General features: G+C 41.8%; 1 protein-coding gene across 1 annotated transcript in view; it reads left to right on the top strand.

Annotated features, from left to right (window-relative positions):
* The first annotated feature begins 5,100 nt into the window (after positions 1 to 5,100).
* Positions 5,101 to 27,265, top strand: part of SLC27A1 (solute carrier family 27 member 1) — a 33,594-nt gene continuing 11,429 nt past the window's right edge. The window contains 6 exon segments of the mRNA XM_032209652.1: positions 5,101 to 5,239; positions 13,518 to 13,685; positions 21,467 to 21,861; positions 23,246 to 23,407; positions 25,636 to 25,705; positions 27,142 to 27,233. Coding sequence (XP_032065543.1) covers positions 13,519 to 13,685; positions 21,467 to 21,861; positions 23,246 to 23,407; positions 25,636 to 25,705; positions 27,142 to 27,233 — 886 coding nt within the window. The 5' untranslated portion in view covers positions 5,101 to 5,239; position 13,518.

Here is a 27,265-nt window from a genome sequence, read left to right as displayed (position 1 = left end):
TTTTAAACAAATGTTAGCATAAATTTGATAGTGGTAATATCAGACAAGTAAGGGATGAGGGTAAAATGCATGTGGAATGAACTACGTTATTTAAATCCTATTAGAAGAGAAAGTCGGTTGGAATTATCTTAAGATAGAAATTGATTTCTGTGTAAAGTAATATTTGATCTACGCTGCTTAACTTTACTAAGAAGGGGAAGCTTGGCTAGATTATTTTGAATTACTGTTTGAAAAGGAGGTTAAGAAAGATCATTTACGCTGTTTAAATTTTACTAGAAGGGAAAGCTTGATTACTCTTCTGTAAAGTCATATTTGAATATGTGGCATGAACCACGTTGCTTAAATTTTATCGGAAGGGATCATAAGGTTTAGGAAGAGGAACGGGAGAGTCTACAGAAGGTTGGGGTAAATAGCAAAGAAGTAAGAGACGAGAATAAATATAGATAGAATGATTATACTATTTAAGCATAGATAAAGATGGGGGCTGAGATCAACACAAAGAGTGGTTTCTTTTTTTTTTCTTTTTTTCTTTTCTCTTTTCTTTTCTCTCTTCTTTTTTTTTCTGTTTTTCTTTCTTTTGACATATTACTTTTATTTTTAATCCATATGTATACAAGATATTTTAGACAGAAGGTAGTGCCAGGTGTGGGCCCTGGGAAGTCGGGAGGATTAGGGATGGGGATTTGTGGGGGGGGGTGGGGGGGTGTTAACATAGTCTTAATAAGAACAAGAATGTATTTATATACGGTGGTTCTTTTTTTTCTTTATTTTTTTTTTCCTTGGTTCATTTTACTTTTATCAGATCAAACAACACTCGAATAAAGGCATACACCAAGGAGGGAGGTAGAGGGAAAGAAGAGGGAGGAGTAAGGAAGGAGTAAGGGGAATGTAAGGAGGGTGTGTGGGGAGTAAGGGGAGAAGGAAGGCTTGAGGGGAAGGGAAGTAGGAGGGGAGTGTTAGAGGGAGAAAGGAAAGTTGGAGGGGGTAGATGGGGTGTATGGAGGATGGAAGGGTTAGGTGGGGTTGTGAATGATGAGTTGTGTTTCCTTTTTTTGTTCGTTTTATCTCCTTTTTTTTTCTTTTCTTATAGTAAATACCCTGTATATAAGTGATTGCAAATGGAATGTGAAAAATGAATAAAATATATTAAAAAAAAAAAACAAAGTTTTGCTTAATTGATTAAGACTACCATAATTAATTAAAACCCACATTACTCAACCTTATCTACCTGATAATGTTGCTTTAAGGATAAAATGGGCAATCCCTTGAATTTTAGTGGAATAAATGACAAAACAAAGAGACAGAGAAAAATAGTAATGGTAAAAATTTGCATCACACATCTGGCACATCTAATCATAAAATAAATAGTACTATAAAAATCAGACAAACAAATATACAAAAATTGAGATATTACTTGCATCCTATGGATCTTGACTTAAGATGAGTACAACTCCAACTAACTCAGTAGATATGGATGAAATTGGGCAGGAAGCCTATAGTTTTAGATGGAATGTTTCTAGTTCTAGAACTTTTAGCAATAGCGATGGGTTTGATTTCTACTTAATTTTATTTATCAAATTTAACACTGCCCACAGCAATAGCACTTAGACTTATATACTTCTTCATAGTGCTTTACAGCACTCTCTGGGTGGTTTGCAACATCAGCATATTGCTCCCAACAATCTGGCTCCTCATTTTACTGACCTTGGAGGTTTGGAAGATTGAGTCAACCTTGAGCTGGCCAGAATTGAACTTCAGACTGTAGGTAGAGTTAGCCTGCAATACTGCATTCTAACCAGGGCTCCAACTGCCATCTCACTGTCACTGTCTAAATGACTCTGGGCAGTTTATAAGCAAAAGTGATACAGATAGTCCTCAACTTATGACCTTAATAGAGCCTGCCTGTTATGGTCATAGGTCATTATGCTCGTAAAGCAGGTCATCATGTGACCGATCGATTTTACAATCTTTTTTTGCAACAGTAGTTAAGCAAATTTTCATTGTTGTGAAATGCATCTGTGGATATTAAGTGAACACTGTAGTTGTTAAGCAAACCTATTATTTGCTATGAAGCATTATTGGCAAAAAAGAGGCAGTAAACACCAGTTTTTGGCAAAACTGATGTAAATCAGTCACGTGACCACAGGATGCTGCAAATAGCTGTAAATGCAGGCTGATTGCCAAATGACTGAAATGCATTTACATGATTAGGGAGGACAGCTGCTGGAACTTTGGCATCAGGTTGTAAGTAACTTTCAGGATCCGTCATAATTTCAAAAAGTGGCTAACTAATTGAATATAATTTACCTTGAACTACAATTTAAGGGGGACGCAGTGGCTCAGTGACTAAGACACTGAACTTCTTGATCAGAAAAGTCAGCAGTTTGGCAGTTCAAATCCCTAGTGCTGCATAACGGAGTGAGCTCCTGTTACTTGCCCTAGCTTCTGCCAACCTAGCAGTTCGAAAGCATGTAAAAATGCAAGTAGACAAATAGGAACCAACTTTGTTGGGAAGGTAACAGCGCTTCATGCACCTTCAGTGTTTAGTCATGCCAGCCACATGACCAAGGAGATGTCTTCGAAAAGCACTGTCTCTTTGGCTTTGAAATGGAAATGAGCACCGCCCCCTAGAGTCGGGAACGACTAGCACATATGTGTGAGGGGAACCTTAACATTTACCTTTACAATTTAAGGATGAGGTAAGTGTTATTCTACAGTGGCAAAAAACAAAATAAAACAGAAGTCAGGTAGCACCTTTTCTGACTATCACAACATCAGCACTATTACAGGTACAAATAGTTGCACAATAATATTATGGTGCTCTGTAATAGGATATAGCGATTATGTCAGCAATGTCCTTCTGGGTCCTATATAGCAGTGGTCTCCAACCTTGGCAACTTTAAGACTTGTGGACTTCAACTCCCAGAGTTCCTCAGCCAGCTTTGCTGGCTGAGGAACTCTGGGAGTTGAAGTCACAGGTCTTAAAGTTGCCAAGGTTGGAGACCACTGCTATATAGGACAAACAGGATCATGTTGCATAAAAGAATTAATGAACATAAATTGGACATCAGGACTCAAACCAAAGTTAAACTAGTATCAGAGTGTTTTAGTCTCCCAGAGCATGCTACAGTTACAGTGACATTTTTTGGGGAAAAATAAAGGCCAAACCTGAAAAAGATTTATAATTTTTTTTAAAAAGTATATTTATAATTTTGCTTTACAAATGAAAATTCAAAGCAAACTAGGAAAATCTTTACAAAAATGTATATTCTAACAAAAATATTTAAACCAAACAGTATATGTAAACTTACTTTAAAAGACAATTCATTTTCCATATTTTTCATATGAATGTCTGTGCATTATATTGTACAGTAAATATTACAGAATTACTAGTTGGAGGGAACTTTGAGGTCTTCTAGTCCACCTCCATGCTAAAGCAGGAAGCTACGATTTTGGACAAGTGGCTGTCTAATCTCTTGTTAAAAACTTCCAGTTCATGGAGCACCCACAACTTCTGGAAAAAAGCTGTTCCACTAATTGTTGTCAATGTCAAAAAAGCTCTCCTTAATTTAGGTTTGATCTCTCTTTGATAAGCTTCCATCCATTACTTTTTGTCCTGGCTCCCCTCAGGTGCTTTGGAGAATAGGTTGACCTTCTTCTCTCTGTGAGAGCCCTATAAATAATAATAAAACTCTAAAACTTTAAACTCAAATATTGGAAGATTGCTATCATGTCATCCCAAATCTTTGTTTGTTAGGATTAGACATTTCCAATTCCCGCAACCATATGCTTTGGTCTCCAGTCCCCAAATCATCTTTGTTGCTCTTTTCTGCACTTTCTAGAGTCTCAACATCTTTTTATCCATTTTATCCATTCTGTAATTCTGCCTACAAGGCACTGTGAGGGGCACAACCTTGAGGACTAATCATAAATCCCAGGTACCATCCTAACTTTGAATATTTGTGGATGAATGGCTGTAATCCAAAGACTATCTTAAAACCCTTTTTAACCTGTTTTAGAATAGTTCACCACCCAAAGTCAGTTGCCTGAAATAGGCAGGTTTAAGAGCAGTGGTTAGAATGCAGTATTTCAGGCTAGCTCTGCCCACTGCCAGGAATTCGATCCTGACTGGCTCAAAGTTGACTCAGCCTTTCAACCTTCCAAGATCAGTAAGAGGAGCTAGATTGTTGGAGCAATATGCTGACTCCGTAGTCCGTTAGAGAGAGCTGTAGTGTAGGAAGCAGTATATAAGTCAAAGTGCTATTGCTATTGAGCAAGAGGCTGCTGAAGCCACATATATCAAAAGGCTTCAGGCAGTCCTCAGAACTCAGCAAACCCAATTTGGGGAGGGCTTTAACACATCAGACAACGGTTAATAATAATACCGCAAAGGTACATTAACCTAATAATTAACCCAATAGCCTTAATACACTTCTTAGTAACTTGTATCAGCATAGCCAACTTGTCTTCCTCTCACGCCCTTCCGCCTCACCCCAATCCAAGTCCTACAATCAGCCCAGCCGCCCCACGGGGCATCCGATGAAGTGAGCCGCAATGAAATTCGTTACGTGCGGTTTCTTAATTGTGAAAAGCCGCTACGAGGCTCCTTTGGATGTTTTGGATTCCATGTCTGTAACTCAGTGTTTCTCAACCTTGGCAACTTGAAGATGTCTGGACTTCAACTCCCAGAATTCCCAGCCAGCATTCGCTGGCTGGGGAATTCTGGGAGTTGAAGTCCGGACATCTTCAAGTTACCAAGGTTGAGAAACACTGCTGTAACTGACACAAACAACAAACAACCCCGACAGAATCAGAAGACGCATCAGAACTCGGCGATCTGAGAATACAGCAGTTGAAAACCGCAGGAGAGAAAAACGGAATTTCGTAATGAACGCAAAGCGGCGGCGGCTGCACGCCAACGCCTCCCTCCATTGCGATGAGCCTTGTTGCCATGGCCACCGAGCCTCGCAAAGAGCGTGCTTTCCCAGGAGGCCTCGGGGCTCTTTCTGATTTTCTCCCCTTCGCCCTCTCTGTTGTAAACAGGGGCTTTTTTTTTTTTTTTTTTTTTTTAGCGGCAGCCGCCCTGCAACTCTATGATCGGAGGCGGAGTTCTCCTTGCCCGAGGTCCTCCTCCAGTGAGCTTCGCAGGGGCACTTGTGGCCACAGCGGGAGGAGGAGGAGGAGCGGTCTGGTGGCGAAGGGGAACGGAGGCATAGGAGTCTCCGGGGGTCACGACGAGGTACGGGAACGAGGGGGATAGACCTGGCGGCGGCGGACGGAGGGAGGGAGGGAGAGAAGGCGGGGGCAAGCGGTGCCACCTGAGAAGGAGGGGGCCGGCGGCCGGGAGAGGGAAGCGTCGCTCACCCGTAGGGGCGGGAGGGGAGCAGGGAATTGGAACGTTGCTCTGGCAACGGGAACATGTGGCGGTGATGGAAATTCATGCCCTGGTTGGCGCCAAAATAAAGAGGGCCGCTGGCCAAGGCACCGGAGCGATCCCGGTTGTGGTGTCCAGTCAGTTGGCGGTCTTCATCTTTAGAAAGGAAGGACCGGCGCGTAAAATATCATCCCCGTGGCTGTAACGTTGTCATAGAAGCCTGCTAGGCTGAGGGCTGCTTTTTCTCCGATTGACAGGATACCTTAGGAATCCGTTGGTGTTTGTTGAGGATTCTTCGAGGATCTGATGATGGCGAAAGTTTTCATGAGGAGCTATAGGAAACCAAGATTCTAGCCCTCTCTAACCTATGGAAACTATAGTGGGGAAGGGGCGGTGGAGGCCGATCGCTTTCAGCCTAGTCGATCTCACGGGGTTGCTGTGGTGGGAGAGTAGATCTTGCCCTGCCTTTAGACCTAAAGGCATCCTGAATAAAATACTAAATTGCTTCAAAAGAACGGTGCTCCTCAGCTACTGAATGTGAAGCGGGTACAGCCTCAGGGAAAGGTATTGATCACCTTAGCCTATGGAGCAGAAAAACAAGGTCCTGGGATTTTATTTTTATGTGCAATGAACAAAATAAGGGCAGGGGCTTGCAACACAAATAATGATACTGAAGCCCAAGAGATTAAGATTCATTTATTAAAATAATGATATATATAACAAGCTTATGGGAGCTGATTTGCTCTTTGTGCTCTTTCAAAGGGGTGACGTTTAAATCCAATTTCTAATTTGGATTAGAAATCTAGCTGTTGGTGTTTTTAGAGCAGTTCACTATCTTGGCAAGGCTAGTCTTTTTCAGGTAGATGTATATCTCTTACTGAAACTGTTTGTATGTCTGTGCTTGTTGGATTCTGCCTGGAGTAACATACACATGGCTTTCAAGTACTGTTCCAAGATATTTAGTGGAAAATTTTCCCTGTTTCAACTTGGTTTATCTCCTAGTACCTATAATAAAGCAGAATGTCAGTATGGTTTGCTATAAACTTTACTGGCAGAAACTTATCTAATTGGGAATATAGGCATCAATTTAATCCTTGTTTCTTATGGCCAAATAGCAAAGTCCTAGATAATTATAGAAGTGACTTTAAAGTTTTTTTTTACAAATATTAGGAAATCATTGCATTGATTTGATCTAGCATTCTGTTTTGATAAATTCTTCTGAGATATTATGAGCAGTGTACTAAAATAACAGCTGTCTTTGGCTCAGTCATTTGTTATTTATAGGAATGCTGCCTCTGAATATGGAAGCTCCATGTTCCATTCTCACATATCATATATCTCTTATGTAGTAAAAGTAATTAATTGCATGTTCTCAAGGTCCTTTAAATTTTCAACAGAAATTTACTTCCCATTATGCAGCTTGTTCAACTATCTGAAAAACTTATTTTGAGAGACTTTTCCTTGTCATTGGAAGTTAATAATTCTGATCTTATCCTGTGATGGAAATAAATAAATTTGCCAGCCTTGTGGTATTTAGAGATAAATATCATGTTGTCTCCTAGTTCTCTTCTTTCCAAATTAAATGTACTTCCACCTAGAACAGTCTCTTTAACCTTTCCACAAAGAACTTAGCCTTGATGATTTATGTTACTCTGTACTGGCATGTTCCAATTTATCAACATTCTCCTTAAATTTACAGTCTTCACAAATACATGCAGGTACTCCAGGTAAAATTTAACCAAAGCAGAATTGAATGGAACCTTTTATTTTAGTCACTGCACATTATAGGTGCTAATGTTTAGTGTGTTCTATTAATGGCCCAGATCTTTTTCCACACCCTCTGCTGTCATGGAAGATGTCAATCATCAGGGACCCATGCAATTGTCTGTTTAAATATGGAACACCCCTGCCCACTTTGAGTTATTTTGCAGAATTAATGAACATCCATTTTCCTCCTCTATTCAGATTATCTGTAAAACTCAGTACTACGCCTAGAGCAGGACATTGTGTTATTCCATTGTTACTTCTTTCAGATTAGTGAGGAGTCATTGAGGAACATACTTTATTGCTTCTTGATCTCCAGCTTTTTTGAGATCAGCCAAGGTGGGTGAAGTTTCTCAGAGCAGATACTGTATAGCTTTATGCAAATTACACACGTATTTTAGATTTTCACTATCTGCACTTGATATTTACAGAATAAATTCCATAAAGTTTATATTTTTGTACTTTGTTTGCTTTCAGCTTGATATTGTTATGGTAAGAGAGCGACAAAGAAGCTGAATTTAAGAATGGTCTTTGGGGAATAATAGTAAGTTATGGGAAGTTGTATAGATCACTTATTTCTCTTCCATTTCATTCATTTCATTTCATTTATTAAGATTTATAGGCCGCCCTTTTCCCTGAGGGGACTCAGGGCGGCTTACAATCACAAGGGAGGGGGGGTGCAGTATCAAAAACCAAAACAAAATGTGAACAAAGAAAAGTAATAAAACACAACTTTCGTTCAGCAATCAAACACTCGGGCGGGTGAATGGGAACCTATCCCCAGGCCTGCTGGGAGAGCCAGATCTTGAGGGCTGCGCGGAAGGTCTGGATGGTGGTGAGGGTACGGATCTCAACGGGGAGATCGTTCCACAGGGTCGGAGCTGCAACAGAAAAGGCTCTCCTCCGTGTGGTCGCCAGTCGGCATTGACTGGCAGATGGGATTCGGAGGAGGCCCAGCCTGTGCAATCTAATTGGTCGAAGGGAGGTAATCGGCAGAAGGCGGTCTCTCAAGTACCCAGATCCACTACCATGGAGTGCTTTAAAGGTGGTCATCAGTACCCTGAAGCGCACCCGGAGACCGACAGGTAGCCAGTGCAGCTCGTGGAGGACGGGTGTAACGTGGGCGAACCGCGTTCCTTTGATGTTATATCTGAACGTTTGAAATATTGTTCTATTCTGGTACAGTTCTTCTGAGAAACTGAAGGTTCATCTTATAGAAAGGAAGGGGAAGTTTTGGATGTGTTATTCTTTTATGATTGTCTGATATTCTTTTTTTAATCACAGCACACATTGACTGGGATGAAACAAGTTCAGATTTAATCCTGTAAGAATTGAGCTGCTATATGGCAGTAAACATCTGTGCAATCTGATAACAGCAGTAATTACTCTTGATACGGTTGAGCTTTGAGAAGTTGATTGTGGATCAGTTGGACTCCTTGGCTTATAGCCTCACAAATAGCTGATGAATGCTGTGTCCAGGAGGGCCTTTGTACTACTTTTATGATTCATCCTTTATAGCCTAATATGAACCAGGGTGCTCTAGCAACAGTAACACAGACTTTAATTACAATTCCTAAAAAGCTTGCCTCTATGTATCCAAATGTTCAACCTAAATGTTGGAGATGTGGTTCTTGTGATGCTACATATTTTCATATATGGTGGACATGTCCGTAATGTTAAGGCATTTTGGATAAAAATATGGTGGATCCTGCAAAACATCTTCAAAAGAAGGATAAAATTTACCCCCCAGTTGTTTTTACTGGGTATATGTATTGATTTTACAATAGCAGAGACTAATTTGATCCTGTATTTAATAACGGCAGCAAGACTCTTGGTGGCGCAGTATTGGAAGAAGAAAGATTTACCTATAATTCAAGAATGGACTTTGAAAGTTATGAACTTAGCCGAAATGGCCAAAATCTCAGCATATCTCAAAGAACATTCAAACGAGAGATACAAAAGAGACTGGAAAAAGTGGATTGATTACATAAAAAGTAAATATGGGACTAAAAAACTCCAGATAGCTTATGCTTAGTATCAGTAATACTTTAAATTGTTTTAAATTTGGGTAACAGTAAGAAGCTGAGTTCAATGTAGAGATATTTCAGACTGTGATTGTTCAAAAATTATACCACGTATGGTCTTTGGGAAGTCGGGGGGAGGGAAGGGAGGTGGGGATTTAGGGGGAGGGGGAAATACAATATGTGTTAAGAAAATAAATAAAGCAAATAAATAAGAAGGAAAAGTTTAAAAAAAAAAAAAAAGACCTGTTAAGGTCAAATTTTAATGTTGATCATGAAAAGCCTTTTGTTAAGGTATTGTTTTAGCAATATATTTGTAAGAGGTAGCCCAAATACCTGCCCTATTTGGAATTATATTGCAGATTCTCAAACACTTGAAAATTGTAGGAAAATAAAGAACTATTATACTGAAAGATCATAAAAAAACTAAAAAAAAAAACAATGGGCAATAACCTTCTTGAAATTCTTGTATTGATTAGCAGTAGGCAGCTCAAAAGTATGGAGTATTATCTGGATATGTCATGGACCATCTTACCATGATTGAATTTGCACAGCTGGTTCAAATATTTTGAGAATGCCCAGTAAGAGTCTCCACCCATGTGAGAAATAGAAACGGGAATTTTCCATTTTGGTCCCTATTGTTTTGCTTTCATTTCCTAGGAGGTTTTGCAGCATCTTCCTTTTTGGCATTCCATAGATAAAACAAATTTGTTTCATTCTCCTTTTAATCCTAATACATATTGAACGTTCATCTTGGGGAGATTATTATTATAGTGCTGCTTTTATATAATTGCTTTGTTATATAGGTAGCTCTTGTTTAGTGACTGTCTTGTACAGTAACGGTTTGCAGTTATGATGGTGATGAAAAAGTAACTGACCAATATTCACACAGCTTCATTTATTTAATGACTGAATTGCCAGTTCCAGTTGTAGTCACAAAAGAAGAACTAACAGTATATTGCTTAGAGTCTTCAGATTGGGATAAAGTTTATAACAAAAAAAAACCTGAATTAAACTATATTAAGTTTGCTTTTAAAATTCTAAGTGAACAACTTTCTTGATGATCTCAGATCATTCTTTGGCTATTGTGAAAAAAATATGCCAGACATTCTTAAAATTCATTCAAGGATTTGTACACACCTGGTTTGTTGGCCCAGATTTTGCCGTCCTTTTTTTCCTAGTTAAGTATTTTGGAAGTAGCAAGAAACATCTCAGCAGAATAATACTAATTCTCATTAGTAGGCCAAATGGGTGCCATTCCAATCCTTATGTCCATGCTGATTGGCCATGCTGCATCAGTTTTATTGTGTTTGAAACTGGAAGACACCAGATAATTTATTCTTGCTGCTTTTGATATCATTTCTTAGTATTACTATGTGATACGACTGCAATTATCTAACTTGTAGTTTTGCGGATTTGGTTTACAGAATGTATATTTTCTTTAGAAATGCATTTCCTTCCTAGCAGTTTAACAAGGGGTTTTGCAGTAAAGACAATAGCTTACTTGTCTAAATAGTTGTGCCTGGCCTCAATTCTTTGCTCAGTTACCTGAGACCAAATATTTATTTCAGTGGAACTTTCTTTTGCATAGAACAAATAGAACCATACCATAAATTATTTGTTAAAAAACCTTGTCTCAATTGGGATTTTACAGAAAGTCCTGTCTGTGAAGATTCTTGTTTACTCAGTTATCTTCTGATCCCAAAATGTGAGTCTGAACAGTGAGGAATTACTCCCTTGATGATCTCAGAGTCTGTGACCTTCTTTTAAATAAAATGGTGTCTAGTTTCTTTAGGGTTGAATGGTAAAACCAGCACCTTGATCAAATTGCTTACACTACAGGTAGTCCTCGACTTAATGACCACAATTGAGCCCAAAAATTTCTGTTGTTCAGTGAGATATTTGTTATATGAGATTTGGCCCATTTTACGACATTTCTTGCCATAGTTGTAAGTAAACTACTGAAGTTGATAAGTTACTAACAGGATTGTTAAGTGAATGTGGCTTCCCTATTGACTTTGCATGTCAGAAGGTAGAAAAAGGTGATCTCATGACCCTGGGACACAGCATAGGTTATAAATATGGACCAGTTGCCAAAACATCTGAATTTTCATTACAGGATCATGGGGATGCTACAAAGGTGTAACAATGAAAAATGGTCATAAGTCACATTTTTCAGTGCTGTTGTAATTTGAACCATCACTAAATGAACAATTTGTAAGTCGAGGACTACCTGTACCTAGATTTCTCTTTTTCTTTGAGGAAGCTCTCACTTCTATTGCTGCTATTCTAGCATCCCTGTTGCATATTACACTGAAAACTGAAATTAGGGAAGTAATCAAAATCAGATTCCACAACTTTGTAAATATTCAGTAATTAAAATTTAAGGACGTACAAGCTAATTATACTGATCAATTGCTAGATAATTGCTGTTGAGTGACTAGTATTTCTGCATTGCTTACTGATGCAAATAGTAATTAAATTTTGGGGTGAAGGGGAACTCTTGGTGGCAGTTGCAATTAAAAAGCATTTTTCATCTAGACTAGATTACTGAAAAATAATGCTTGGAAAAAATAGGAGTGGGTTTCTCCATAAAGCATTTGTGGGAGGACCACTAATTTCTGTGCTGAACATGTGCTCAGTTGTATCTTCCCTTCCTCTTCAACATATGTATGACAAGCTGAGCATTATTTTGAGTACAGCTGCGATTGGCAAAAAATAAAATAGAACTTGTAAGCCTTAAACTAGCCAACTCTGCAGCAAAGGAAAGGTCAATGCTATGCAATGCGATGCAATGCAATGCAATGCAATGCAATGCAATGCAATGCAATACAATACAATAACAGAGTTGGAAGGGACCTTGGAGGCCTTCTAGACCAACCCCCTGCCTAGGCAGGAAACCCTATACCTTTCCAGACAAATGGCTATCCAACATCTTTTTAAAGACTTCCAGTGTTGGGGCATTCACAACTTCTGGAGGCAAGCTGTTCCACTGATTAACCGTTCTAACTGTCAGGAAATTTCTCCTCAGTTCTAAGTTGCTTTTCTCCTTGATTAGTTTCCATGCATTGCTTCTTGTTCTACCCTCAGGTGCCTTGGAGAATAGTTTGACTCCCTCTTCTTTGTGGCAATTCCTGAGATACTGGAACACTGCTATCATGTCTCCCCTAGTCCTTCTTTTCATTAAACTAGACATACCCAGTTCCTGCAACTGTTCCTCATATGTTTTAGTCTCTAGTCACCTAATCATCTTTGTTGCTCTTCTCTGCACTCTTTCCAGAGTCTCCACATCTTTTCTACATTATGGTGACCAAATGCTTCCCTATGTGATCAGAAAAGTGTTTGAAAATAAATTAGACCAGGGCTGTCAGACTCGCAGAGTCATGTTGTCATCATGTGACCTATCAGAGCCTTTTCCCCTTTGCTAAATGGGGGTGGGGGTGGCCATGGCCAGAGCGTGACCAGCATGTGACCCACGGGCCATGAGTTTGATACCCCTGAATTAGACCTTTGGCCTCTGACTTCAATTAAGAAAAGTAGGAAAGAATAGGAGAATATGGTTTCAGGCAAAGACCATCTATTTTTTCTGATAAAGAAATGTGGTATATAATGAGGATGCTTGACCAAGTCCAGATTCAAGTCTCCACGCAGGCATGGAAGTTCAGTGGGTGACTGGGCCAGGTATTATCTCTCAGCTTCTCTGATAGGATCACCTTTAGGGTAAAATTGGAGGAAAGAGTATTGTGCCTATTGTTTTGAGATAAGGTAGTCCTTGACTTACAACAGTTCATTCAGTGACCATTCAAAGTTACAACGGCCCTGGAAAAAGTCACTTATGATCATTTTTCACATGACCGCTGAAGCATCCCCATGGACACGTGATCACAATTTGGACTCTGGGCAAATGGTTTGTATTTATGACTGTTGCTGTGTCCCAGGGTCATGTGATCGCCTTTTATGACCTTCTGACAAGCAAAGTCAATGGGTAAGCCAGACTCATTTAACAACTATATTAATAACTTTAATAACTGTAGTGATTCACTTAATAAATGTGGCAAGAAAGGTTGTAAAATGGGACATAACTCATGTAACAAATTTCTCACTTAGCAATAGAAATATTGGGCTCAATTATGGTCATAAGTCAAGGATTACCTGTACTAGAGGAAAGTGGGATATAAACCAAATAAATAAATAAATAAAGACTAGCCTGCCCCTTTCATTTGCTCCTTTCACCTTTGTCTCATCTGTGTTATATGGCCAGTTTGCCTATCTCCTTGTGATCATCTTCTGTTTATTTTAACTGTATTTTATAATTAGATGATCCTAGTAGCTTACATGAAGTTTATTTCATTTTCCAGAATGCACACAATTGGGGTTTGTACTGCTTCCCTTGGATCACTGGGCCTCATGAGATTCTTTGGCATATCTTGGACATGGAGTATTGCAGCTGCTTTGGGCATTTATATTGGCAGTGGTGGGTGGAACTTCCTCCGCATCATCTTTAAGACAGCCCTGAGAGATTTACTGTAAGTACAATTTCTTCTTATGATATAATATCAGGATTGTTGTAGTCATCAAAATGTTTGTTGCCCTAGATAATAAATCTGTATAAACCTCAGTCCTTTCATGGGATAAGGATGTGAATTCTACCCTGATCAAGAGCTCTGATAACTACTCTTTTAAAATATTACTATAAATACTTTTGGCCTTCTCTTCCCAGCTATCCTCCCAAATGAAAGTTTTTACATCACATGGATGCTTATAGTAAATAGACTTTGTTGCCAGTGTTAGAAGAAGGCTGGAAATGATAGAACTCCAGATATTGTTTTCTGTTTATTAAATCTTTTGGGTATAAAATTAGTAAGAAAACATCCTGTGAAGGATTTACCAGCTTGTTCCAGAAGCGAAATACTATAATATTATATACATCTTAAAGAAAAAGACTCTTCTTGGGGATTCAGGACAGCTGAATATAAATAATATTAATAAATACTAATCCCCAGACCATATGTATTGTGATCATCTCTTTTTTTTAAATAAAAAAAAAGCATTCACTGAAAGTTGAGGGGCAGAAGGCATGTTTGGGGCTGAATTTGTACATTATGTAAAGCCACAGTTTGCATAGTCATGCTTACTTATGCTTATTAACTTATTCAGTTAGATATGCTGGGTATAAGCTAACATATGCAATATGCTAAATATGAATCAAGTAAACTGTATTATAGGAAGGCCTTTCCTTCCTCATCTGCCTAAGCTCCTGATTAGAATATTCACAGTGTGGAGGGATAGATGAGCTTTTAAGAGGTCATTTATCTCTACTAATACTTGGTCCTCTGTGGAATCTTCTCAATATCTTTCCTATGTCTAACACTTCGTTTTCCTCTTGCTCTGAAGCTGGATTTGGCATCTAGCTTTTGTATGTCCCCTTAGGGTCTTTTTTCTTGTTAAAAGGATTTAGGGCTGCTGCTCTTACAAAGGCTGTTATAGTGACTGTCAGTGCCCTCTGGATCTCTACTTCCTCCCAGTTGCATGGCAAGTGAGAAATAACAGCAGAGAATAAAGCGCCTCTTAAGAATATGGAAAGGGCAATTCGTTCTTGAAAAGGCTCCTCTGTTTCCTCCTGGCACAGCTTGGGTCACTATGATAGGCCAGCTTTGCTGGGCATCATGCCAAGAGCCTATTACTAAACCAGCCTCTTTTTCCTCATCTGCCTAAGCTCCTGATTAGGACATTCACAGTGAGGAGGGATAGATGAGTGTTTAAGAGGTCATTTATCTCTCCTATTGCTTGGTCCCCTGAGGAATCTTCCATGCTCTTTTATAACTAATCATAAAAGTACATCTTCTATTATTACCTCGCATTTGAGGAAAACAAATGTGCTAAGTGCAGTGCTGCTAGTCATTGTCTTAACCTTGGGGCAGTTTTTGTGATATTTTACTTGACACTGAAAATACAGCTTTTGAAGTGCATGATGTTTTCATTCTGATCGATCTTTCACATCAATCAAAACAATATAAAATGTGGACAGGCAAATAAGATATTCTGTGAAGTGTTAATTGGAATGACTCACAAAAAAATTGTGCAATGTAGTTGTGATAAAGGAATATCATAGTAAGATATTTACAAATACCTAATATATCAAGGAATGTGACAGGTTGCTTGATGTTTAGAAGTGGATGTTGCATTAGTTAAAATATGCTTTACTTCCAATTTGTTCAGTTATACCAGACATACCATATTTTTCGGAGCATAAGACACACCTTTTCCCCTCAGAAAAGAGGCTGAAAATCTGGGTGCGTCTTATACACCATTTTTTGCCTCCCATGGCCCCACTCCCTTCACCAAATGGCGTGCATACTCTTATGGAGGCTTTCAGAGAGCTCCTGGGGGTTAGGGAGGGCAGAAATGAGTGAAAAATGGGCCGTTTTTGCCCCCCCAGCCCCCAGCAGCACTCTATAAGCCTCCATAAGGCTATGCATGCAATTTTTCCCATTTTCGTGAAAATTAGGCCGTTTTTTGCTCAATTGTGCCCCCACCCCACCCCCCAGGAGCACTCTGCAAGCTCCCCCAAGGCTATTCATGCCTTTTTTGAAAAACAAAACAGGGCTGTTTTTGTGAAAAACAGGCAGATTTGGGGAGGTTTGCAGAGTGTAAAAACTTTTTTTCCCCCCTTTCGGAAAGCTCTTTTACTGATTGATGAGAATTACATTGATCAAGTGCTGTGCCAGCAGAAACACCTACCTATCTACTGTATTTCTCTCTTCCTCTCTCTCTCTTACCTATCTACTGTATTTCTCTCTCTCTCTCTCTCTCTCTCTCTCTCTCTCTCTCTCTCTCTCTCTCTCTCTCTCTCTCTCTCTCCCTCCCTCCCTCCCTCCCTCCCTCCCTTTACCTACCTACCTACACACACACTCTCTCCCTACCTATCTACTGTGTTTCTCTCTATATAAATATTTTTCTTTCTCTATACCTCTACCTACCTACCTACCTACCAGGGGTGGGTTTCTCGCCCCGTTCCAACCGGTTCGGTTGGAACGGGGCGGCGGCATCCTCGTGCACGCGCGTAGTGCATGCATGCGTACTAACGTCTGTGCGATGCTCCAGCTGCTCCTGGAGGATCGCGCAGGCGCTGTATGCGTCCTGCGCATGCGTGGAAGTGCAGAACTCGTCAAAACCAGGTAAGGAGCGCGGGCGGCTGGGCCCTTCGCTGTTCCCGGAAGTTACTTACTTCCGGGTTCGCTGACCAACCGGTTCGCGGGGACCGCTGCCCTACCAGAGGATCAATGAGAGCAGCTGCCAGGCGATGGTGCAGGTCTCGCCAAAGGTACATCATTCCCTCAAGTGGTGGTTGTCTCACGCCCTAGCCAAGGGTACTTCCTTCAAGGAGCCGGACCGCCTCACTATAACGATGGATGCCAGTCTCTTCGGCTGGGGAGCCCACCTCCACAATCAGATTGCACAAGGCAGGTGGCCAACTCCTAAGTCAACACACAGCATCAAATGGCTGGAGTTGAGAGTGGTGAGGCTCGCTTGCCTTCACTTCTGCGACGACATCCAGGGACATCATGTGATGGTGCTTACAGACAATGTGGTGACAAAGGCACACATAAACCGCCAGGGGGGCACGCGATCCAAATCACTGATGGCGGAGGCCGACTCCCTGGGAAGGTGGGCAGAGAAACACCTGCTCTCAATACAGGCGGACCACATCCAGAGTCAACAACATTCAGGTGGATTGGCTGAGTAGGTTCATGGTCGACCACTCGGAGTGGCATCTATATCCGGACCTGTTCCACCAACTTTCTCTGAGGTTCGGCCAACCGCTAGTCGACCGATTCGCCACCCCGGAGAACACGCACCTTCCCAGGTTCTTTGCCAGGTTCCATACCTCGCAAGTCAAAGGGATCAACGCTCTTCACTGCCCGTGGCCATCAGGACTGCTATATGCATTCCCACCTTTGCCTCTCCTCCCCAGGGTGATCAGGAAGATCCTGTCAGAGGGAGCGGAAGTCCTGCTTGTCGCCCCATTCTGGCCCAGAAGAACCTGGTTCACCGACCTGGTGAATCTCTCCGTCAGTCCACCATGGCAGATTCCCCAACACAAGGTCTCTCTCAGCCAGGGGGCACTGCAACATCCAGAACCCCAGTGGCTACAACTAGCCGTCTGGCACTTGAGAGGGACTTCCTGAGTAGGGACAGTCTCTTCACCAAGGTCATCCACACCATTCAGGCGTCCAGACGAACCTCCACCACCAGGATATACGATGCCACCTGGATGTCTTTCGACACTTCATGTACATCTCACAGCATGATTGCAACCTCGGCTACAGTTCCACAAATATTGGACTATTTACAGGATGGACTGGACCAGGGTCTGGTGCCTAACACACTCAGGTGTCAGGTGGCTGCATTATCCACAATTCTTGCTCCAGATGAACATTCCTCCCTTGGTCGTCATCCCACTATCTGTAGTTTCCTGCAAGGCGCAACCAACCTGAGGCCTCCAGTTGTCCACAGGTACCCGTCATGGGACCTCAATGTAGTGCTGCGGGCTCTAATTGGCCCACCATTCAAGTCGCTACGGTCTGCCAGCCTTAAGCATTTGATGTTGAAAACTGCCTTTTTGATCGCCATCACTTCTGCTCGACGTATTTCAGAACTAGCAACCCTGTCGGTTCGGGAGGACTTGTGTCTGATACAACCTGACAGGGTGATCCTCCGACTGGACCCGACCTTTATTCCTAAAGTCAACTCCTGGTTCCACCGGGCCCAGAAGGTCATTCTTTCAGACTTTTGTCCACATCCTATACATCCTAAGGAGAAAATGTGGCATTTGCTAGATGTTTGTAGAACGATCCGCAAGTACATCAAATGCACAGCTGCGTTCTGGCGTTCCAAATCGCTTTTTGTTTCCTTTAAACCTGCATCCCAAGGCCGCAAACTTTCCTCATCTACCATTGGATCCTGGTTGTGAGCATGCATCACCTTCGCCCACGTACTCCAGTCTAGGCCAGTGCCATGCCATATTACCGTACATTCCACATCGAGCACCGCCACGATGGCGGCCTGGGCAACTCATGCTCCAATAGAGGAGATTTGCAGAGCGGCCACTTGGACTTCCTTGTCTCCCTTTGTTCTGAATTACAAATTGGACAGATTTGCTTCAGCGGAAGGGGCTTTTGGGAGACATGTCCTTCAGGGCATTCATGCCAGCGGAGAGACCCTGACGTCAACAGTTTCACACCCTAGTGACATTTAGCTTGGGTATGTCCCATGCTTGGACTCTCCAGAGCAGCGCCCAGGAAAATGACAATTGGCTTACCTAAAGAGTCGTTTTCTGAGTGCTGCAAAGGAAAGTCCAACCCCACCCTGGGGTCTTTCTCTGTTCCGTGCAGACTTTCTGAACTGACTGAGAGGATATACTTACAAGTTCGTTTGGATATATTGTTGGACTTTTTATTGGAATTAGCAGCGCGCAACAGTTCCACGCCTTCATTGAAAAAAACTGAAGATGATCAGCACCAGAGTCGTGGCTTGAAGTTTCAATTCAGTCCTGGGCAGATTGGCTGTATTTAACCCATGCTTGGACTTTCCTTTGCAGTGCTCAGAAAATGACCCTTCAGGTAAGCCAATGGTCAGTTTCTCTGAATACACTGAATAGCATAACTGCTGTCTGTGCTTAGCCATCCCCCATCCCCAAATAATAAACTAGCTCAATTTCATCTGCTAAAAGCAGCAAGATTCTCCTGAGATTTTCTTTCTCGGATTCAAAAATGAAACTGGCTCTAAATCTCAGCCCTACAGGGCACAAGACTGGGTTATTTGAGTGACTACTCTCTTCAGTGACATCTACTCATTCTATTGGGTTCAGCAGAAGAGGCTTGCTGAGGGTTCAGTCCACTAGAAAGTGTCACCTGATGAGACTTGGGGCCTTTTCTGCCACTGCACTTGCCCTATAGAACATTATTCACCTTGAGATCTGATTGGCCCTGACCTTGATTACCTCCTGGAAAGCCTTGAAGTTGGAACACAGGACATACAATAAGATGGTTGGAAGTGAGTAGGAGGTCTTCTAGTCAAGCCCCCTGCCCACAGCAAAATATCTTATACCATTCCAGACAAATGGTGATCCAGTCTCTTCTTAAAAACCTCTGGTCCTGGATTACCCACAACTTCCAGAGGCAAGCCTGATTATCAAGAAATTTCCTCTTAGTTCTAGGTTGGGTCCCTCTTTGATGATCTTCCACCATTACCTCTTGTCTTGCCCTCAAGTGGTTTGGAGAATAAGTTGACTCCTTTTTGTGACAGTCTCTCAAGTACTGGAAGACTGCTATCATATCACCCTCCTTCTTTTTCGTAAGATTAGACATACCTAGTTCCCTCGCTTGTTCATTATGTTTTAGCCTCCAGATAGATCCCTTATCTTTGTTGCTCTTCTCTGCACTCTTTCTAGAGTTTCAACATCTTTTTTAAAATATTGCAGTGGCCAGAATTAGATGCACTGTTCCAAGTACTGTCTCACCAGTGCAATGTAAACGATGATCTTAAAACGATCCTTCTATTGATGCAACCTAGCACTGCATTAGCTTTTTTGGCAGCTGCAGCATACTGCTGGCTCTTACTTAAGTGGTTGTCTACTAGCACACCTAGATCTCTCTCCCAGTTGCTGCTGTTGAGCAGGTACCACCTATATTTGTGCATTTGGTTTTTCTTGCCTACGTGTAGGATCTTGCTTTTCTCACCACTGAATTGCATTTTGTTGGATAAGGTCCTGTGTCCACTGTCAAAGTCCTTTTGAATTTTGAGTCTTATATCTAAAGCAGGGGTGTCAAACTGGCAGCCTGCGGGCCAGATGCATCACATGGAGGCCACGCCCACCCAAGCTCCATAAAGGGGAAAACATTGTGAAATGCCATGTGACAGCAACGTGATGTGGCAAGTTTGACACCCATGCTCTAAAGCAGTGGTAGTCAACCTGGTCCCTACCGCCCACTAGTGGGTGTTCTAGCTTTCATGGTGGGTGGTAGGGGTTTGCTGTAACTCTGCTTTATAAATTTTATAAACTAAAGTTACTTCCCTACTTTATAAATCACCATTATTGTGGAACTGGTGGGCGGTTAGAAAATTTTACAGAGATACAAAAGGTTGACCTGCTCTAAAGTGTTAGCTATTCCCCTCAGCTTGATGTCATCTGCAAACTTCATGAGTTCACCCTCTATCACCTCATCTAGATCATTTATGAAGATATTGAAGAGTACTGGCCTAAGACTGAACCTTGAGGTACCCTACTGCATGCTTCCCTCCATGTAGATGTAGTTCCATTGAAGTCTACCTGCTAAGTGTGGTTGGTCAGCCATTTGTGAATCCATCCAGTGGTGATATTATCTATACCTCATTGTTCTATCTTACCAAGAAGGGCCTCTGTGGTTTTTCTACCTGGTCTGGGAATAAGAAAGTGGTGTGAAGCCCATAAATTACCATGCTATTCCAGTGATTGTATTCTATGCTTTTTGTTGTTTTTATTAACATTTTGTATGGATGGCATATTTTTTCTTTTTTTTTCCTTTATGTATTATTTATATTTTAATTTGAAGCTGCCCAGAGTCACAAATGTGAGATGAATGATTATATATTATAAATTGAAACAAACAAACCAAACTGCTGTAGCTATCTCCCATATATCAATTTGTACGGTGCTTCCTTTCTAATTATGAAGGTATTCTATTTATCTCAGGGAAAGATTTTCCCAGATAGCAAGCAATTAGCATTCTTTTAACATTTCTACACCTAATGTAGAAATATTTCCTACATTAGGAAATATTTTTAAAATGCAGCAATAAATCCATTCATTCAGAAATAAGCTTGATTTAATTTCAGGAATGTGAGTTTTACATCACATTCTGAGCATCTTAATTTCCCTTCTTCCTTAGTTTTTAGTCCTTTGAATTGCCACAATGTTTGAAACTGCATAGTAATAGAAGACTAAATCAATGTTTATATGGGTTGTTGAGCTTTTTCTCCCCTGGTGAAGTAAAATAAATTTTGAATAAATAGAGTAAAACAAGAATTCTACAAATTTATCTAAAATGTATTCTTTTGGGGGATTTCCTGGATACGCCATTGTAATAGCTTTGGCCTGGATATGATTGTAGGCCAGTTACAATATAAAAGGTATTAATAATATAAAATCAGATTCTTCGACAGGATGGCTGTGGATCTGACCCAAGCAGATGTCTCATGCATTGCCTCTATGCCTCAAACAATTGAAAGCACTATAATAATTAATACTTCTTTATTCCTTTTTCAGAGGACTCTCGGTGCTATTGCGGGTCAAATATGAATTGTATCATCACAGGAAAGCCAAAAGCAATATTCCCAAGGTATTCCAGAAGGTGGTCAGGAAATACCCCGACAAAGTGGCCTTGATTTATGAAGCTACTGATGACAAATGGACATTCCGGCAACTGGATGAATATTCCAACTCTGTGGCCAACTTCTTTTACCAGCAGGGCTTTCGTGAGGGTGATGTAATTGCTATCTTTATGGAGAGCCGACCAGAGTTTGTCGGCTTCTGGTTAGGCATGGCTAAAGTGGGTATTGAGGCAGCTCTCATCAACTTCAACTTGCGACTTGATTCATTGACTTACTGTGTGAAAACCTCAGGGGCAAAAGCCATCATCTTTGGCGGGGAGCTATCAGCAGGTATGATATGTGTAGATTTGGGTTTGACTTCCTAACCTCCACTGTTTTCATCCTTACCTTGAAACTAGTCGAGGGAGGAGAACAGAATTAATTTCTCTAGACAAAATGCCTGTTTGCCAAAGTGAATGACCTCTTTGCACTTGTCATTATTGGGCATAGCTGTGGAGATTCTTAGTCATCCAAGTCATGGTTCTAACTCAAGTTAGAACTGAAGAAAGTTCTTAGATGAAAAGCGAATTTTTTTCAAAGAAGAAAACATGAAAAAAGAACCTTTGGGATAGAATTGGGGAATTATTCATGAAATGTTTATTTCAAGCAAAGCTGACATATGCTCATTGATATAGCAGAAGAAAGGGGAGAAATTCTACATCATTTGTGTGAATACTGCTCATCATGAGCAAATGGAAACCAGATTGTTGCATACTAAGATCTTAGACAATAGTTTTTCCACTCTACTTCCCAGAATACAGTGCAGTCAGCACAGGGGAGATGGTGTGCATGCGTGCACATTTTGGAGTAAATGGATTTAGAAAGAATATAAAACACTCAAAACAGTCTCTTTCCATATGATCCAGTATGGGACTTGAGACAGTTAAGGGTCTGAAGCCTGCATGGCTTGAAAAAATAGTAACTAAAAAAGAACTATAACATTTACCAGTAGTTATGCAATCTTATATACATGTAGTCCTCAAGTTATGACCACAACTGAGCCCATGTTGCTAAGTGAAAAATTCATTAAGGGAGTTTTATCCATTTTTATGACTTTTCTTGCCACATTTGTTAAGTGAATCACTGTAGTTGTTAAATTAGTAACACAGTTGTTAAGTGAATCTAGCTCCCCCATTGACTTTGCTTGTCAGAATGTTGCAAAAGGGGATCACATGATCCTGGGACACAGCAACTGACATAAATGTGAATCTTGTCAAGCCTCTGAATGTAAATCATGTGACTATGGGGATACTACAATGATCATACCTGTGAAAAATGGTCACGAGTCACTTTTTTTAGTGCGGTTGTAACTTTGAATGGCCACTAAATGAACTGTTGTAAGATGAGGACCAGCTGTAATAGTAGCCACATGAAGAACTGCAGTGTTAATCTGCATGTAGAAAAACAGTAATTGTTGCAAATTTTGTTTTTTGAAAACAGACAATTCCAATCCACACTGGAAAAGAGTAGCAAGAATACCCCCGTTTTAAAAAAGTCAAAACTTTTCAGGATATGGTAGTGTGTGGTATAGTGGTAAGATATTGCAAGACAGATGTAATCGGCGAGGGGATCATTATAATTCGAATACTATTATTGATTTTTTTTTCTTACAGTTAGAGAAATGGGCAGCCTCTATTTTAAAATTTTAATAAAAAGGACGGATTTTATGTTGCAGCAATCTCTGAAGTGAATGGCATCCTGGGGAAAAATATGTCCAAGTTCTGTTCTGGAGATTTTAGACCTGAATCCTGCCCTCCAGATACCAAGCACTTGGACCCTCTGCTGGCGCAGACATCGAAATCTCCTCCAACTCATGTTTCAACCAAGGGATTAGATGGTATGTTGCAGTTAGACTGGCAATTAGACCTTCTTCTGGTGAGGAGAGAAAAGGGCCTGAGGTTTGGGGTGTGGTACAGGGAGAGGTTTTATGCGACCTTTCCTCTGGATTCTTGTTATTCATTGTCCTGGCCTAGTTCCACAGAGAAATGGAGGTTAAAAAAAACACCTCACCTTTAGGGCTATGTACTTGGTTCAGCTGAGCTAAACAGGTTCTAACAACCTGGGCTGTGAACTATTTTCAGGGAGATTTCCCAACCTTCTTTGCTTTTGGATCTATACCAGGGGTGGGTTTCAGGAGGTACGCCCCGGTACGGGGGTGCTGGTTGGTCAAATTTAGCGTGTCCTCCAGTACCCATTCTTCCGGAGGCAGCATACCAGAATGCTCCTTCCCATTGCCTGCCCCCTTGCTCGCTCCCCCCGCCTACCCAGTCGCTGCTCGCTTGCCCTGCCTGTCCGCACCAGGCTTGCCCCGCCAACAGCCGCCTTGTTACCAATAGTGGGTGGGAAATCCATGCAGAGGGAGGAAAACGCATGCAATCCCCACCCCCTCCATTGGAAACGAGGTGGCTGTCAGAGAGAAAAGGGTAGCGCACACCACGTGGGCTTGTGCAGCGGTTGTTGCACAAGCCCACGGGCGCGCACTGCCCTCTTCTCTCTGACTGCCACCTGGTAAAAAAGCCATCCCCTGTGGTGTTTTTCCCTGGGGGGCTCCACAGAACATCTCAAGATCAATGCCACCACATCTGCCCGCTTCAGGGACAGATCCTCTCACATCCCTCGTCTTCCAGCTGTGGTCCCATGCCGTGGAAAACATAGGGGCGCACATACCCACACAATTACAGCCCGGAGCAGGACCAAAGCCCCTCTCCCAACTGGCCTTTCCTCCCTCGGAGGGCTTCGGGGGGAAGCTTCTGCAGAAGCTCGGGCGAGTGAGAACAGGTTCCCACCATTCTCTGAGGCTGTAATTGTACAGGCTGTGCGTGCGCGCCTATGTTTTTCATGGTGTGGAGCCGCGGTGAGGCTCTGCGCAGCCGGTGATGACTCCGGAGCCCATCCGGGAAGACAACCCTTCCCCCCGGGAATGGGCCCTGGTGGTCCTCTCGTGTTCCTCGTCTGCCAGCTGCGGCCCCATGCCATGGAAAACATAGGCGTGCACGCATAGCCCATACAATTACAGCCCCGGAGACTTTGTAATGGCGGGAACTCACTCGCCTGTGCTTCTGCAGAAGCTTCCCTCTGAGGGAGGAAGGGCCAGTTGGGAGAGGGGCTTTGGTCCTGCTCCGGGCTGTAATTGTGTGAGTGTGCGCGCCCCTATGTTTTCCATGGCATGGGGCCACAGTTGGAAGACGAGGAATGCGAGAGGACCAGCGGGGCCTCGTCCTTCTGAAGAGGACCTGTCCCCGAAGAGGGCAGATGTGGTGGCATCAGTCATGGAATGTTCTGCAGAGCCCCCAGGGAAAAATGCCGCTGCCAGGTACTTTTAACCATATATTTTGATCCTATGAGTGCAGAATGCTGCAAAAAACCATAAATGCAGGCCAGTTGTTGAGTGTTTCAAATGTGATTGGAACACTCAACAAGGTGACCACAGTATGTGTGTGTCTGTATGTTTGTGTGTGTGTGTATGAGTGTGTGTGAGAGAGAGACAGACAGAGGCACAGAGAGACAGGGAGTGAGAGAATCAGAGAGAGAGGGACAGACACAAAGAGACAGAGAGAGACACATAGAGGGGGAGGGAGGAAGGGAGAGAGAGACAGACAGACAGACACAGAGAGAGAGAGACAGAAAGAGAAAGAAAGGAAGAAAGAAAGAAAACAAAGAAAAAGAAAGTGGAAGAGGGAGATGAAAGAAAGAAAAAAGAAAGAAAAAAAAAAAAAGAAAGAAAGAAAGAAAAGAGAAAGAAAGAAAGAAAGAAAGAAAAGAAAGAAAGAAAGAGAGAGAACTTATGACCACAATTGAGCCCAAAATTTTGGTTGCTAAGCAAGAGCGTCATTAAGTGAGTTTCACCACATTTTTCAAGCTGGGCACGCCCACCCAGTCACATGACCACTGAGCCACTCCCACAAAACAAGCCACACCTACAGACTAGGTTCTAAAATGTTTTGAAACCCACCACTGATCTGTACTCTGCATTGAAAGCAGCTGTCCCCCTGAGATGGGTAACTTGTCAAGTAGAAATAACAATGAGAAACTGAACTCAGCCTTGCTGCTGTGCTGTCTTCCTAGATCGGCTGTTCTACATTTACACCTCTGGAACAACCGGAATGCCAAAAGCTGCCATTGTGGTGCACAGTAGGTAAGGAACAGTACCTGCCCTTGGTTGTTATCTGCCAATATTCAATATTTTTATTTCTGGAGATTCTTAATATGTGGACAAATGAAGGAGGCCTTGTGGTGTGGATACTTCTCTTATTGAAGGAAGATGCATGCACGCACAGACACACAGACCTGCAAACACCCCCGGTATTACCATTTTGTTTCTGTGGAGAATCTCGAAATTTCTCCAAAAGCCTATAAAAGGTGGAAAACTTTAATGAATAGTAGAGATGCCATGTTCACACAAACAGTGGGGGACCCTGGAGAACACACGGGAAAGCTGCAGTTGCCCTGTAAAAGTACAACTGCAACTTTCTTGGGAAAGAGGCTGGATAGAGTTTGTTGGGTTCACAAGATCTGGTTCAGCTTTGTATTTCTTTACCCAGAGAGAAACAGATAAAGGCTAATTGAACAATAGTAGTAAAGTAAATAGATGAAGAGTTAAAAGGACAAAGAGAAGTTTTAACTAAATAATGATTTAAAAGTTACTCATCAAAAAAGAGGGTTTTAAAAAAATACCTTTCCCCTCTATCTTGCAACATCATTTTGGGTGACTTGAGATCTCAAATAATCTTCCCATTGTCTTTATGTAATTGAATCAATGAGTGTACAAGTGTTTTCAGTTAACAACTGTTCATTTAGCGACCTTCGCTGCCAACTTCCCACAGGCAAAAATCAATGGGACAGCTGGCAAGAAAGGTCACAAGTCATTCTCCTAAGTCATTCCCACTCCCATTGCTTTTTCTCCCAGGAGGAATCCCCAGGTAGGGTGTTTGAGCCCTGGGAGGGGGTGGGGCAGATAGCCACTTGCCCAGCCACTCCTGTACTGTACTACCTGCCCCCTGGTCTTGTAGCAGATGCTGCATCAGGAAAAAAAACCTTTCTCCATCCTGCAACATCCCATAACATTCACCTACTCATTGTCCTGTTTGTGAGCCACTTTAAGGAAGGCTTGTTCTGACCAAAGTTTACAGTTTTCTGCCTTGGTCCCTCATTGACTGCTTTTGGGAAACTGGCAGGAATTCACAACTTCCAGTCACCTGTGGTCCTTGCTTAATCGTCCACCATCCTTACGATGACAAAGCAACTCCCAAGATTGCCACTGCTTAAGCGATGCAATCCTAGGATATCACACTTTACAACTGCATCACTTAACAACGTAAATTCCAGACTCAGTTACTGTGTGAAGTGAGGACTTGTAGTTTCTCCTGTATATCTTCCTGAGATGTATCAATGCACTGCAGTCGAGGTGCCAACTGACCACTCTGAGTACTGTTGTACTGCAGGCCAGTATTTGTATCACTGGTTTTCTGCAACTGCCCTTTGATCCTAGAAGAATTTTCACAATTTTTTTTGTGTTATCTAGTACCACTTAAGAGTAACTCTATTGATACCTATTTTTTCCTTTTATTGCAGATATTACCGAATTGCTGCTTTTGGTTATTATGCTTACAGAATGACCACAGATGACATAATCTATAACTGCCTACCATTGTACCACTCAGCAGGTAAGCTGGCATTATTGCTGAATGTTTTAGGA

Source organism: Thamnophis elegans, chromosome 2, assembly GCF_009769535.1.
Source record: "Thamnophis elegans isolate rThaEle1 chromosome 2, rThaEle1.pri, whole genome shotgun sequence".
NCBI classification, from domain to species: Eukaryota; Metazoa; Chordata; class Lepidosauria; order Squamata; family Colubridae; genus Thamnophis; species Thamnophis elegans.
This window is presented reverse-complemented; position numbering and strand designations above follow the sequence as displayed.